Below are 12,820 nucleotides of genomic sequence, written 5' to 3'. Positions count from 1 at the left end.
ACATCAGATTAAATAAAAATAAACGCTAATGTAAAACCTTTGCGATAATTGTGTCTGTCAAGTTTTTTTTTACTTGGTAATGCACAGATGCAAACTCTTGTTGTTCTGAAGTTCACGTTTGTAACAGACTCTGAAAAAGGTGATGGATGACGGAAATATGAATGCAAAAGAAACTCTGTCCTCAGCTCCTCCTGTTTGCCGAGACCACTAAGGGAGAAGAACCGCAGACTCTGAGCGTAGCAGAGATGATAACAAAATGGTGTTCTCTCAGTAGAGAAGGTTTTGTCTGTGTGCTTCAACATGCTAGGACCACTGATTACTGCATTCCCATAACTCTCAAGGGTTCTATGCAGCGAAAGAACCTAGCCACCTGAAATTGTGGGACTGCTGTGCTGTGTAAAAGTTGTGTAAGTCGCTCTGGATAAAAGCGTCTGCTAAATACCTGCAATGACTGAGGGCTGCAGTGTGTTGAGCATGTTGATCAGTCACATGTGTGGTAATTAATCCAGCTGTAAACTGAAGATAAGAACTCATAATAAGTGTGATGTTTCTCTGAGGCACCATAGGGTTTGCAGGAATATGCTGTTGACGGTTGCTGGTTACTAGCAAGGCCACATTGGATGTGACTCAGTAGTTTTGAAGGTTCCAAGGTTTTGGTGCGCAAATTGCATTAGTTTGCAAGGCCTGCAGCCAACATCTTCAGCAGGGATCCTGGCTTCCAAAAATGAGAAGGCTGCAAGAAGCTGTCACTTTTCAGCACACCCTAACAGATGGGCAGGAAATGGCAGCTAGCCCAAGAAAAAAACAAAAAACATTTTCTTTTCTTCTCTATAAAAAATGTATTTAATGTAAAACGTAAATTTTTCATTTACAACGACCGCTGGAAGGACTGTAATGTGGAATGGAAACGTCTAGGAATTCTCCTGAAATATTTTTGCATTTCGTTAAAGTGACTGGCACACAGTTAAGTTTGAGTTTTCCGGCACTTAAAAAAAAAAAAAAGTCTTTAAGTGCACATCTGTACTGCCTCAGACATATGGCCCTCTCTCTCTCTCTCTCTTACTCTCTCTCTCTCTCTCCTTTTTTTAAAACTGGAAGTGTAAGTCAAACCTGAGTACCCCCCCCCCCTCCTGCCCCCCCCCAACATCCTCCCCGCTGCTAATTTCAATTTATATAGTAGTGAGGAAGTGGTGAAAAGCATTTGGGGGGGGGGGGGGGGGTGGGGGGGGGGGTAGCCGGCTGCTTGTGATTAATCCTCTCTACCGGTGTTTATGGAAAGCTCTCAGACGGTGGCAGCCCGGTTAGGCAGTGACTCAGAGGGTAATCACCAATGTTTGCGCTCGTGGGCTGTCCGCGTCACAGCCGGTGAGGGGTGGGGGGGGGGGGGTGGTTTGGGGAAACGGCGGGGGCGGGGGAAAGCCTTTTCCGCTCGCATCCAGCACAAGCCTGAGCTGCAGAAATGAGTGGCTGCTAACTTTAAACATCATCCCACAGCACCGGGCAGCCATTACACATCTAAACACCCTCCCACAGCACCGAGCAGCCATTACACATCTAAACACCCTCCCACGGAGCTGAGCAGCTATTACGCATCTTGCCTGCAACGGAAGCACTTAGTGCCTCCGCCAGAGGTCATGAGTGACGTTTCTGAGACGGGAGCCTGCTGAGCGGACGCCCGCCGGAAGGGAAAGGAACACGGCTGTGGGCCCAAGAGGACTTCACCATTTCAGACTTCCGCCGTGCACGGTCTCCCATTTTTTTTCGTAATGAAAACCTTCCGTAATGAAAACGCTCCGAGCTGGGCACCACTTCCGAAGAAACCGACTGAGGAGAGAATTAATAATCTAAGGCATTGTTATAATTAACGTTGTTATTATTTGTGTCATTTATGTCTGAACGGGAACATCGGGAGCACAAATGTCCTGAGTTTTGCTGCCTGAGTTCTCAAAAAAGTGACAACGTAGTAAGTGTGCGAACAGACTACCAAGCACATTGCTGCGTGAGATCCCCGAACACAAACCGTTTATCTGTGAAATCCGGCAACGTGACCCCGACACGCTGTACACAACGCGCGTCGGCGCTCCAAATCCTGCGCATTATCTCCTGCCAGTGAGCTGTAAAGCGCGGCGTTAGCATTGGCTACTTCCTGTCTGAGGGCTCAGAACCTGAAAAGCCCTCTGTTCTCTCCAGCCAGGCGACAGGCGGACAGGAAACACAGCTTGAATTACGGATACGAAGAGTAACAGGAAACCGGCAAACTGCTAATCTGCACAGAACTATTCATAGTAACAAACTGCTAATCTGCACATAACTATTCATAGTAACAAACTGCTAATCTGCACATAACTATTCATAGTAACAAACTGCTAATCTGCACATAACTATTCATAGTAACAAACTGCTAATCTGCTCACATTTACTCATAGTAACAAAACTGAAATTCCAGATTTAAATAAATAAGACTGACACAAATTGGAGGTGCAGGCAAAGCTACTTGTGTCAGTTGACCCAGGCATCTTGACTACATGTGTGCAGATGTTCTCATGATAAAGCAGATCTCCTCCACTAATCAGGCCCTGTCCAGCAGTGACTAATCAGACGCTATGCCATGTAAGTATAAGGAGAAAAAATGCTGGGCTTTAGATTCTCTAACACACTTAATAACAACCTGATCAGGAATAAGATAACGCCCCCCACACCCAGACAGGAAAAAAAAAAAAAAAAACTTTTGTTTACCTTTAGCAAACGGAACTTCAATTATCTAAAATACCACGAACACACAATCCAGGAAATGGGTAAGCCTGCTGGCTGCCCTGGCCCCAGGCCTGAGCCGCTGCGCTGTAGAAATACCTCGCGCAGTATTACTCACTGCGGTTTCCAAAAACAAGTCTGACATTCGCACGTGTTATCTTTGCTCTCAGGCAATCGCCGCAGGGATTTCTGTCAGCTTTCGTTCCAGGGAAACCAGAAGTAACGCTTCCTTGGCGCGACTAAACTTCAGCTCGGTGACAAAAGGTAAAAAAAAAACCAAAAAAAAAAAAAAACCATGAAAACACGACGTACAGGTGGCCCAAATTGGCCCAGCAAACGGCTAACCCCGGCCCACCCTGTTGGCTGTGAGCAGTAAGACTATAAACGGAGAGTGCCGAGGGGAACTTTATTATCTTTGAGCAGGTGGCCCGTGATTTCTATACGGACCGTTTGTTGGCAGCAAACAGCTCCCCTCATAATGCCATAAACCCGGAGGAGGAAATCTTCAGCCTAGTCCTCAAGTTGACCTTTTGCCACGTTTGGTTTGGTGGTCAGAAAGTTTGGTCGCGACTAAATGGCCCGCTTCACTCATTTGTTTTCACCCCGATTCCAGTTCACTCAAGTGGGAATATCTTTGAAAGCTATGGAAAAAGTATGCAATGCGTGGGTAAAACCCTGCATATTAGGCGTAACAGTTATGTGGGCTGTTATATATATTGTACCAGTAGGCTACATCATGGTAAAGCAGTAGGATGCAAACTTGATGTAAATTACACAAACTAGGCAAAGGAATAGTCATTTCAGAACTGTATGAAAAGTCAACCCCAACCTCTCTGTAGCTAAGCACATAATAGCAAAACAGAGAAAACAGGCCGGTTTTGATTAATTGTTTTGTTTTTTGGCTCTGAACAGTTACATTTCCAGAATGGAAATTATCGCAGCCAAACAGGATATCTTCAGTTTTTTTTTTTAGAAGCAAAACATTGGCTTCCAGATGTGCCAATCAGTATGTGTGTCTGTCCACACTATGAGCCCATACCTAAACCTAAAATAAGGGTTTTTAATGAGCACTTCATTTGAATTCACTCCAATGTGTCCAACACCCCAAAGCTGAAAGAAACTCATAAAGACATGCTCAAAAATTAAGACACAAGACAGTGAATATTGTTCATTAATTAATATATTTTCTGCATTATAGTTAACATAGCTTTTCTTTTGTGCCACCCTTTAACTTTTCAGTAAGTATTGATATTTTGTTATATTCAGACATGGGTAAAATTTCAAGACTGTCTTTTGCAATAAATATCATAAAATAATAGAGCTTCACATAATAAATATTCTTTACAACAAAAAATGTTTTAGCAGACATTTTCTTTTTAAAAATAGCCAGAATTTATCTTTATGATTTTGTACATAAAATTTACAAAAACCAAAAAAAAAAACTGAAGGGTAAGAAAACACACAACAGCTGTGGCCTGTGAACTCAACATAGCATGAGAGTGTGAGAAGCATATCTGATGGAAACTCTGTAAGAAATTATGTTTACATGAATCCCAGTAAAAAATAAAAAAAAACACACAGCCACAGATTGGTGTGGTGTCAACCAGTTACTAAAGAAACAATCTTTGTTGCTATGGATATCCGGTAACAGCTACATATTGTCTAGATAGTCCTTCACAGATTTTTGTCAGAGGCAGCCCTGGTTAGAAGCTGGAAGCGCAGAGAATCTCTCCCCTAACGAAAGAATGCATGACAGCAAGTCAGGAGTGTCTTATAAGACGCGGAGAACACAAAGGCAAACGCTGGTTTGTAGTCGGGTACTTTCATTAAAAAAAAACAAAAAAAGTGGTTCCATACTCCAAGTACTGTGCTCTTCTGTGGAGAAGCGGGATAATGGGAGGTGCTCGGGTTCTGATAAACATTAATAACAATCAGAATTATTATTGTTGTTGTTGTTGTTATTACGGTTATTATTATCGTCAATGTTTATAAATCCTTCTCCGGAACTGTGAATCAGGAAGGCTTCTGGAAGCTCCCGGGGGACCAGTTCTCCAGCTTGCAGTAGACGGTGTTGGAGTTCTTGCAGCGGCAGCCGGGCCGATTGAGGCGGTCGTGGCAGCGCTGGCAGGCCCGGACGCAGGCCTTGGCGGGCGGGTAGCACAGTAAACAGGGGAAGACGGCCGACATCAGCCCCATGCACAGGAAGCGCGAGCAGCAGTGGGAGCGCGAGAGGGAGCAGGGCCTGTCGGCGCACGAGTCGCCCTCGTCGTCGTTGGAGCAGTGGTAGAAGAGGCCCTTGACCAGGCACATGCAGGTGCCGTGCTCCAGCAGGGTCTCGGCCGAGCACAGACACTGCCCCCCGCAGGCCAGGCAGGAGGGCAGCGCCCTGGGCGCCGTGCACTCCGCGCACTTGCACCGCCCGCACTGCTCGCACACCAAGCGGTGCTGGGACAGGTCCTCCTTGCCCGCCGGCTTCAGAGCCGCCTCCGGCTGGGCCGCGGGCTTGGGCTGGGTCCGTATTGTCCGGCCGGGGCGGGGGGCCGGGCCGGGCCTCGCCGGGGGCGAGCGGCCCAGGAGGAGGCCCTGCTCGGAGGAGGCGCTGCTGTTGCTCCCCGAGCTGGCGGACCTGCTCAGCGGCGGTAGCCGAGCGCCGGGCGGCGACACCCCGGGCGCCGGGTGACCAGGCGTCCGACGCTCATAGTTGTTGTTCACATTGACCAGTATGATTTCGTGAGTCCTCTCCTGCTTCTCCGGCCTAGGGGCCGTCCGCGGGGCCGTCCGGGGGGGCGTGGGCTTCCTGGTGGCGGACGGGCCCTCCGTGTACTCATTGCGGGACCGGATGGCCTTGATCTGGTCCAGAGAGAGGACGCCGGAACGCTGAGGCTCTCTTTCGTAATCGAACCTCGGCCTGTTCTCCAGGGACGGCTGCCTGACCACCGCTAAGGGGTTTCCGCTGCCGTCGTGCTGACTGAGGAGCTCCATCTGGGGTGATCACCACTTCCGACATTCACCGCGGGCTTGGCAAGCATCTGAAACCCTGTGGAGCCAAAACACAATGAGAAAAAAAAAATACAAAGAGCCGACAATTCACTACCTTTCAAAGCTTCCTCGATTTAGGTGGTTGAGGCGCATTTAATTTAGAATAACGATTCCCGTTAAAGGGGCACGAGGAAAAATATTTAAAAAACAACCGACCATTTTAACTTTCGTCAGTTTCACACAATGACAAATGATGTTCTCTGAAAACAAAAGCGCGTACTGATGTGGATTTGTGTTGTGAATAAAGCAACATTAGCGGGCTGCATTTGGTGAAACTCCTCTGTTCAGTCGAACCGAGAGCGGCGCAGATACTTCCCCTGCTTATTTGCATATGTAAAGCTAGTTAACATTAAAATGCACCACAGCAGCAAAGCGAGGACACGATCTATAGTGACAATACGAACTGCTTCTTCAACAAGCGGAAAGAATACGTCTGACACAGTTTTCAAAAAATGGTGTGATAAAAACTGCATAAAAACTAAACATTAATGTGAACGCATGCATATTATTATTATTATACAAGGAGCGCAAACATACTGAAAGAAAATAAAAGGTGAACGAATATCAACAGAGAAAAAGTGAGTACGAAAGTACGAACTTTCGGCGACTGTAGCTTTAAATATTAGGAAAAACAAGCGAGCGCTGGAACTGTGTATGAGCACGTTTTCGACCTTAAAAATACTTCTGTGAGGCAGGTCGACATCACAGTCGATCAAAACTGTAAAATGGCCACTTCTGACAGAAAGCGTCTAAAATTTGGGTCGAACACCACAAAAAGGCCAACGGCGATTCTTACCTTTATTAATTTACATTAATCATACAAAAAAAAAAAAACATTCACGGTTTTCTATCGTCTCGCTGAAACCATCTAATAATTTAGCTTCCTATGCCGTCTCAAAAAGCAAAATTAAAATCCCGACCGAACGAAATCTTCTTAAATGCAAGGTGTTTCTGTGAAAGAAGTGTCCAATCCACTCAAACAATCCAACAGCATGTAAAAGTGCTGGAGCAGCGCTTCAGGTTAGGCTACTGTATCGTATTTAAGTCCCCAACACGCGCCACACACCATCGGGTTCAGACGGGAGAGCTGCGCCCTCTCTGAAGGCAATCGGAGAACTGATTGATAAACACCCGGAGAGGAGAGGAGGGAGGGAGGAAGGGGAAAACTTATGAATGAAAACAAGCTCCATGGGGGAGGGGTGTTTGTTGGTTTCAGAAAGAGTCGATTAAAGTAAGCGCGTTTTGTTTTCTCTCCAGGCGCAAATTGGTTCTGAACATTAGCCACACGAGTAACAAATTCAGTGGACAATGCTCCCTGGTGATAAGCATTAAATACAACAGGCAAAAGTTGTACGCTGTGAATCCATGTAGGGGTGTACTGGTGCGCACAGCTACAGTAGATCCCAGCTACACTAACACCAAATGACATTAAATGTTAGCCTGCAGCATGGAGCGTTTTTATCGTGTTGAAGAGTTGTCAATATAGATACAGAATACAATGCATCAGGAGACTATACAACTATGTGCGCACGCAGTCATCCCGAAAGTTACACAGATATCGCGCAGGTTTCCCATGCTTGCAGCGAATATCGAAACAAGATTTGGGGGAAATGGGCTACTCACCTATCGTTACAAACAGCCATCCACGACAAATCCATCAACCAGTATACCAAAACACATCCATCCAAGCAGTGACTGAATCGATTACCGTTTGTGCATATCAGTCGTAACGATTACTGTAAATCCAGACCATGAAAAGACAGTTCCTCATCGGTTTGTTTTTTCCAAATACGTGTATAAATGCACCATTATGTCCCAGGATTTGTAAATCCTCAACGCAGCCAACAGAAGTAGTCGTGTGCACCCAAGGCAGTAGTGATAAATCAGAGAGATGATCGGAAGTCGCACAACGCCGTTTTTTATCTAGAGCACGCCGTCTTGTCTTTTAATTTTTTTTAATTAAAACGAGCATGCACTGAAAAACGCAAAAAATCCGAGTTGCTGAGTGTACGTTTGTCGCGCAAAAAGTTCCGCGGCTGTTGGCTACCGCTCGCTGCGAGTCTTCTGCAGCACTGAATGAATGGGAATGTGGGGATGCGCGTGGGACAGACTGGCAGACTCCCATTGGCCGCTCGCTGCACTGAGGAAGGATGCAGTGCATCCGCTCTTAATTCATTGGGCAGCTGTAGGAGGCCGGGCACTGCAGAGATGTGAGCAGTCTTTTAAGGTGGATCAGCTTTTACTGCTCGCAATAAAATAATTAAAGTCCGTTTCCGGACTCTTGGGACAGGGAGTGTTGGCTATAAGCGGGGGTCACTGTACCGCTTTCCGCTGCCTTTCCAAAGATAAATATCCGGTCATTCCGAACTCATAAGAGGATATCAGGCGCGGTGCAGCACCGAAAATACAGCCTTGTACATAACAAATTATAAACACTTGCAAAATGTATGTATTTATTTAAGCGATCATCAGCCGCCCTAATAGGGTAGGTTACGCATTGACTTACAATATTTAATTTATAATGCGATGTCTTCGACGTAAATCTTTACCACAACTGTTACGCGTTTTAAAACAGCAATGGGTTCTACCTCCTTATCAGACAGCATCAATTTTAAATATTAAATCAAAGATACAACCGATATATTTCATTGTTTAGAAACCACAACTATTGCAACTTCTAACATTGGAAACTTTTCCCAACGAAGTAAATGAGGGCAGATCTATCTATCTATCTATCTATCTATCTATCTATCTATCTATCTATCTATCTATCTATCTATCTATCTATCTATCTATCTATCTATCTATCATCTGGGTTTGATATAAGCTGTTATTAATTTCGTCCAAGTAAAATAAACAGCCCGATGTAGTTGCTGAAAACTCCTATAATTTAAGTCAGCAGCTGGATGTTATGTATCACATATCCGATTTCCCGACAGAGATCCCACAAGATAAGTTGACTGAGTTCAAGCACATCGTTGTCGGTCCAGTGTGTGTGTGCGTGTGTGTGCATGTGTGCGGGTGTGTGATGTAGCCTAATTATAAATTGGTTGGGATTTTGGTCTTTCTCTACTATTGTAGAACTTTGGACAGAGGCACATGCTAATGCATTTTCACTCGTGATTATGCCTAAAATAAACGTAAGGCGTATAGCGCCTGACTCTTGGAAGTGCAGATGGTTGTCTAACATGTCCTTGCGTGTGCGCTGTGACTCTCTGCATTCACCGCACGTTTACGTTTGACATTTCGGAGCTACCTTAAAAAAAATAGAACCCCGAGAGGGAGGAAAGAACAGATTCCGCGCTCTGTTCTTGACTGTCTGGTTTGATTGGTGTCAAGGATGCATTACATCCGGACCCAAGACAATGAGAAGTTCAATACAAAGTCAACCCCCCCCCCCCCCCCTATTCAAATGAGAAGTAAATAGATAACTGACCTTTAGGACAACCTTCTGACCACCAAAGCAGTAAAAACAGCCCGTTTTTAAAGGACAAACGAAGACATTTAATCTCTTCGTGAACATATATACGAGTGCTATTTATCAAAATAAAATACATTTCTAAATGGATGTTCGGACTGCTTTATATAATGCGAATGCATTTAAACGGAACGCAAAATGCCGAAGAGAGTAATGCGACATCAAAGGGCAGTGGAAACGCACGATTTAAGTCGGAAGCACCGAAGGAAATAGCCCATCAATTAATTAGTTTATTAACAGTCACCAAACTTATTAAGGTACGCTAATCGTCGGTCAACACAGGCCATGGGGACGTCTGATTGCTGCGCTTTTCCTAACGAACGCGTAAGAAGCTTAACATTAAAAGGGGGGTAATTAAAATACTGACAGATTGTAAAAGAGATAAGGCAAGGCATACCCGCTGTGCTGGACGACGTCAGTCGTCATCGGAGAGGCACGAATTATCTTTATCTCAGCTCCTTTCAACGAAAGCATTTTAGAAAATCTCTCTCTCTCTCTCTCCCTCTCTCTCCCTCTCTCTCTCTCTCTCTCTCTCTCTCTCACACTCACTCAGTTTTAAGTTATATTTCTGGTGCCTGAACTTAGCACTACTTTTGTGGAATGCTAGTGTGGCAATAGTCGTGTACACACAGCTCAAGGTTAATTTCAAAATTTGATACCGCAATGCCCTGCAGGAAGAAAGGAATTATCATATCCCACTCGCTCATCCATCTTGTTCATCTGTAATTTCATCCCCCCCCCCCGCCTTCCCCCCCCTCCACACAGTCACTGGTCTGCATTCTGAACAGTCAAAATCTCTTTGGCCAGAGTGACTGCAGCTTTGAGTTCTTCTCAGAAGAGGTCAGGAAACACAAAAGGCTGCTCTGCTGCCGGTGATATATGACTGGATGAGGGAATCAGGAATTCTTGGCCTCGCTGCGCTAAGAATTCCTTCAGAGTGCCTTCCCATCATGCACTGGACTTCCTCATCCACTGGAAAGGCCATGGGTGCAGGCGGAAGTATCTGGGTCATAAAATAGAACATAAATAAACAAACAGATTAATCAGCAGCACCCCAATACCAGGCAAGCCTGTGTAGCTTTGGTATACATGGACAACCTGATAATAATAATAATAATAGTAATCATAATAATCATAATCATAATGCAGTGCATACTTTCTTATGGCAGTGCTTTGTCAGAATATTTCAGTCATAAGAAACTGTATCCAGGGTTTAGTACAGAAATCTGTGCACGAAGAACTGCCCTGGCCTTGGAACATTGCAAGAATTTGGCAATGATAAACAAACCGTCCCATGGCACGTAAAGAGTAACATTCAGAAAGATTAGAGAGGAATCCACAGCTCAACACACCCACAGTTATGAGCTGTGACACCTCCTTCTCAGCATTCTCTCCGAAAAGCTATAAATAAACCTGTGCAATCAGCTTTCATTCACAAGTTCGCCTACTGCCTCCAGCTTGCAATTCCGAATGTGTGTGTGTGTGTGTGTGTGCATACGTGCATGTATTAGTGCGTGTGTATGTGTGTGTAAGAAAGATGTGTTTTACTCCAGCAAGAGTGTGTTAACCAAAGGATATAGTGGAATAAAAAATATTTGTCTTTCGAGTGCAAAAAGTCTGCCGTTTCTTAGTTTAACGCTGACTCGCTAACATTAAAAGCCACAGTCTCCCTGTCTATCCCTGAGGAGGGGTCACTGAACCAGCTGGTGCTTGGAAAGGGAGATTTGCATTTTATTGCAGTCTTATGAGCCTCCATTCACAGAATTCCTGGCTCCCTTCCACTATTTCCCACCCTTCGGAAGGGATTCACCTCAGGGCCCTGGGCAGAATTTCCCAAACCTGACAGCGTTACAGTCACTCTAATGCCAGACCAAAACTGTACCTCACAGTATTACTGCACCACTGAGTCACTCTAAAGAATGACCAAAACTGCATTTCACAGTACTACTGCCCTGCAGAGTCACTCTAATGCATGACCAAAATTGTATCTCCCAGTATTACTGCACTGAGCAGTCACTCTAATCCATGACCAAAACTGCATTTCACGGTATTACTGCAGAGTCACTCTAGAGTCACACTGCAGAGTCACTCTAATGCCTGATCAAAACCGCATCACACAGTGCTACTGCACTGCAGAGTCACTTTAACGCATGACCAAAACTCTATCTCACAGTATTACTGCAGTCCAGACTAGTCACTGACCAAAACATGACCCATTGCACACCTAACAGCATTACACTACAGGGACAAATGCATATCTTCCAATATTTTCAAACTAATTTCTTAACTTTGTTTGAGGATGGCCCTGACTAGGATTGCACGCAACTAGCTTGGCCGAACTATTCTGAAATTAGTGGCTTTAAATGAATTAACAAAAAAAAAAAAACCCAATATGGCTACATGAGGTATCAAGATTTCCTGGCTGCCAGTGTGTAATACACACCAAAATATTCTCATGCGGGTTTCACAATATGTGACCGCGTGTTTTAGCATGTAACCATCTGTCCCAACCAGGCTGATGTGACCAAACACACGTTCTGTTGTGAAAGACTGCAATGCGCAAGAAGACATTTGGGCAGCACACACTGCAGCGAGATGCAGGCCAGAGTGTTAATCAAATGGATCTTGACTGGGCTCCTCAAGTGAGACTTTTTTTTTTTTTTTTTTTAAATCGGCGTGTAATACGGAACACGTCACCGTTAAACAAAGCTGGCTGTCTTGGCCGGGCAGGTGTGAGCCAGATGTCTGGAAATGACCTCTCCTTCTTCCAAAGAGCAGGACTGACTGCTACACACTGACAATGGCTAATCAAGCAGTTGAACAGCGCGTCCAAGATTACTGATCACTGTTGGATCCTTTGCTGTAAGGGTCAGAGCATTATGATGGCCATAGGTGTAATACGTTCACAACATAATCAGCTGCATAGCTGTGAATAGCCATGTCAATGAAGGGCCGAGATGAAAATAGGTGTGTTTTGACTTTGCTTAATTATTTACAAAGAAGTTTGGGGCAGGGGAAAGGTTTGAGCGTACAATAGCTACATATTCTTCACTTACAATGCTGCTCAAAATTTTTTAAAAAGCTGATCAAAGCATTCAGAGCCATATGAGTCTCCTTGACAGTCATTTGCAGTTGGTTTTACTTTGGGAAAAACTGCAGACTCATCCTCATCTAAACGGTTTAGAGAGACAAATCCACGGACGATTTTGTGCCTGGTTACGTCTTTTCGGTCTGCCGGAGTGGAAACAGAGGCTCCGTGACCATAATGACATTTCGAGAGCGGCGGTGCTCGTGTCCTCTCCCGGTAATCTAATTTGCGACATTTCCGACAGCGGCATTGCTCGCATTCTCCGCTGGTGATTTAATTGGGGGGGGGGGGGGGGGGGGGGGGGAGAGAGAGCGAGCGAGCAGACGGAGTAATCCCCACTCTGGACGCACCGAAGATGGCTTCCGATGGAACCGGCCAGGTTCTGGGGAAGGTTGCGGAGTTCCACCGGGTGACATCACCGGCTGGCGCGCGCGGCGGATTCTTCTGGGGGCCGCGGTCCTTCC

At 45.4% G+C, this 12,820-nt stretch overlaps 1 protein-coding gene across 3 annotated transcripts; it reads right to left on the bottom strand.

The window, feature by feature from the left end:
* Nucleotides 1-3,913: 3,913 nt before the first annotated feature.
* On the bottom strand, nt 3,914-9,763 carry LOC118226792 (protein sprouty homolog 1-like). 3 transcript variants are annotated; one of them, XM_035416696.1, is made up of 2 exons: nt 9,666-9,763; nt 3,914-5,788 (listed from the first exon to the last, which is right to left on the bottom strand). In XM_035416696.1, the coding sequence occupies exon 2, from the start codon at nt 5,731-5,733 to the stop codon at nt 4,765-4,767; it is 969 nt and encodes a 322-aa protein (XP_035272587.1). In that variant the 5' UTR covers nt 5,734-5,788; nt 9,666-9,763; the 3' UTR covers nt 3,914-4,764. The 3 variants fall into 3 exon arrangements, with proteins under 3 accessions (XP_035272587.1, XP_035272584.1, XP_035272586.1); XM_035416693.1 differs by lacking the exon at nt 9,666-9,763 and adding an exon at nt 7,414-8,163; XM_035416695.1 differs by lacking the exon at nt 9,666-9,763 and adding an exon at nt 6,587-7,368.
* Between the last annotated feature and the right edge of the window lie 3,057 nt (nt 9,764-12,820).

The sequence above is a fragment of the Anguilla anguilla genome, chromosome 5 (genome assembly GCF_013347855.1).
Source record: "Anguilla anguilla isolate fAngAng1 chromosome 5, fAngAng1.pri, whole genome shotgun sequence".
Lineage (NCBI taxonomy): Eukaryota > Metazoa > Chordata > Actinopteri > Anguilliformes > Anguillidae > Anguilla > Anguilla anguilla.
This window is presented reverse-complemented; position numbering and strand designations above follow the sequence as displayed.

Bases quoted from the DNA above. Each gene is read 5' to 3' on its own strand.
- LOC118226792 (XM_035416696.1), bottom strand. From the start codon at position 5,733: ATGGAGCTCCTCAGTCAGCACGACGGCAGCGGAAACCCCTTAGCGGTG.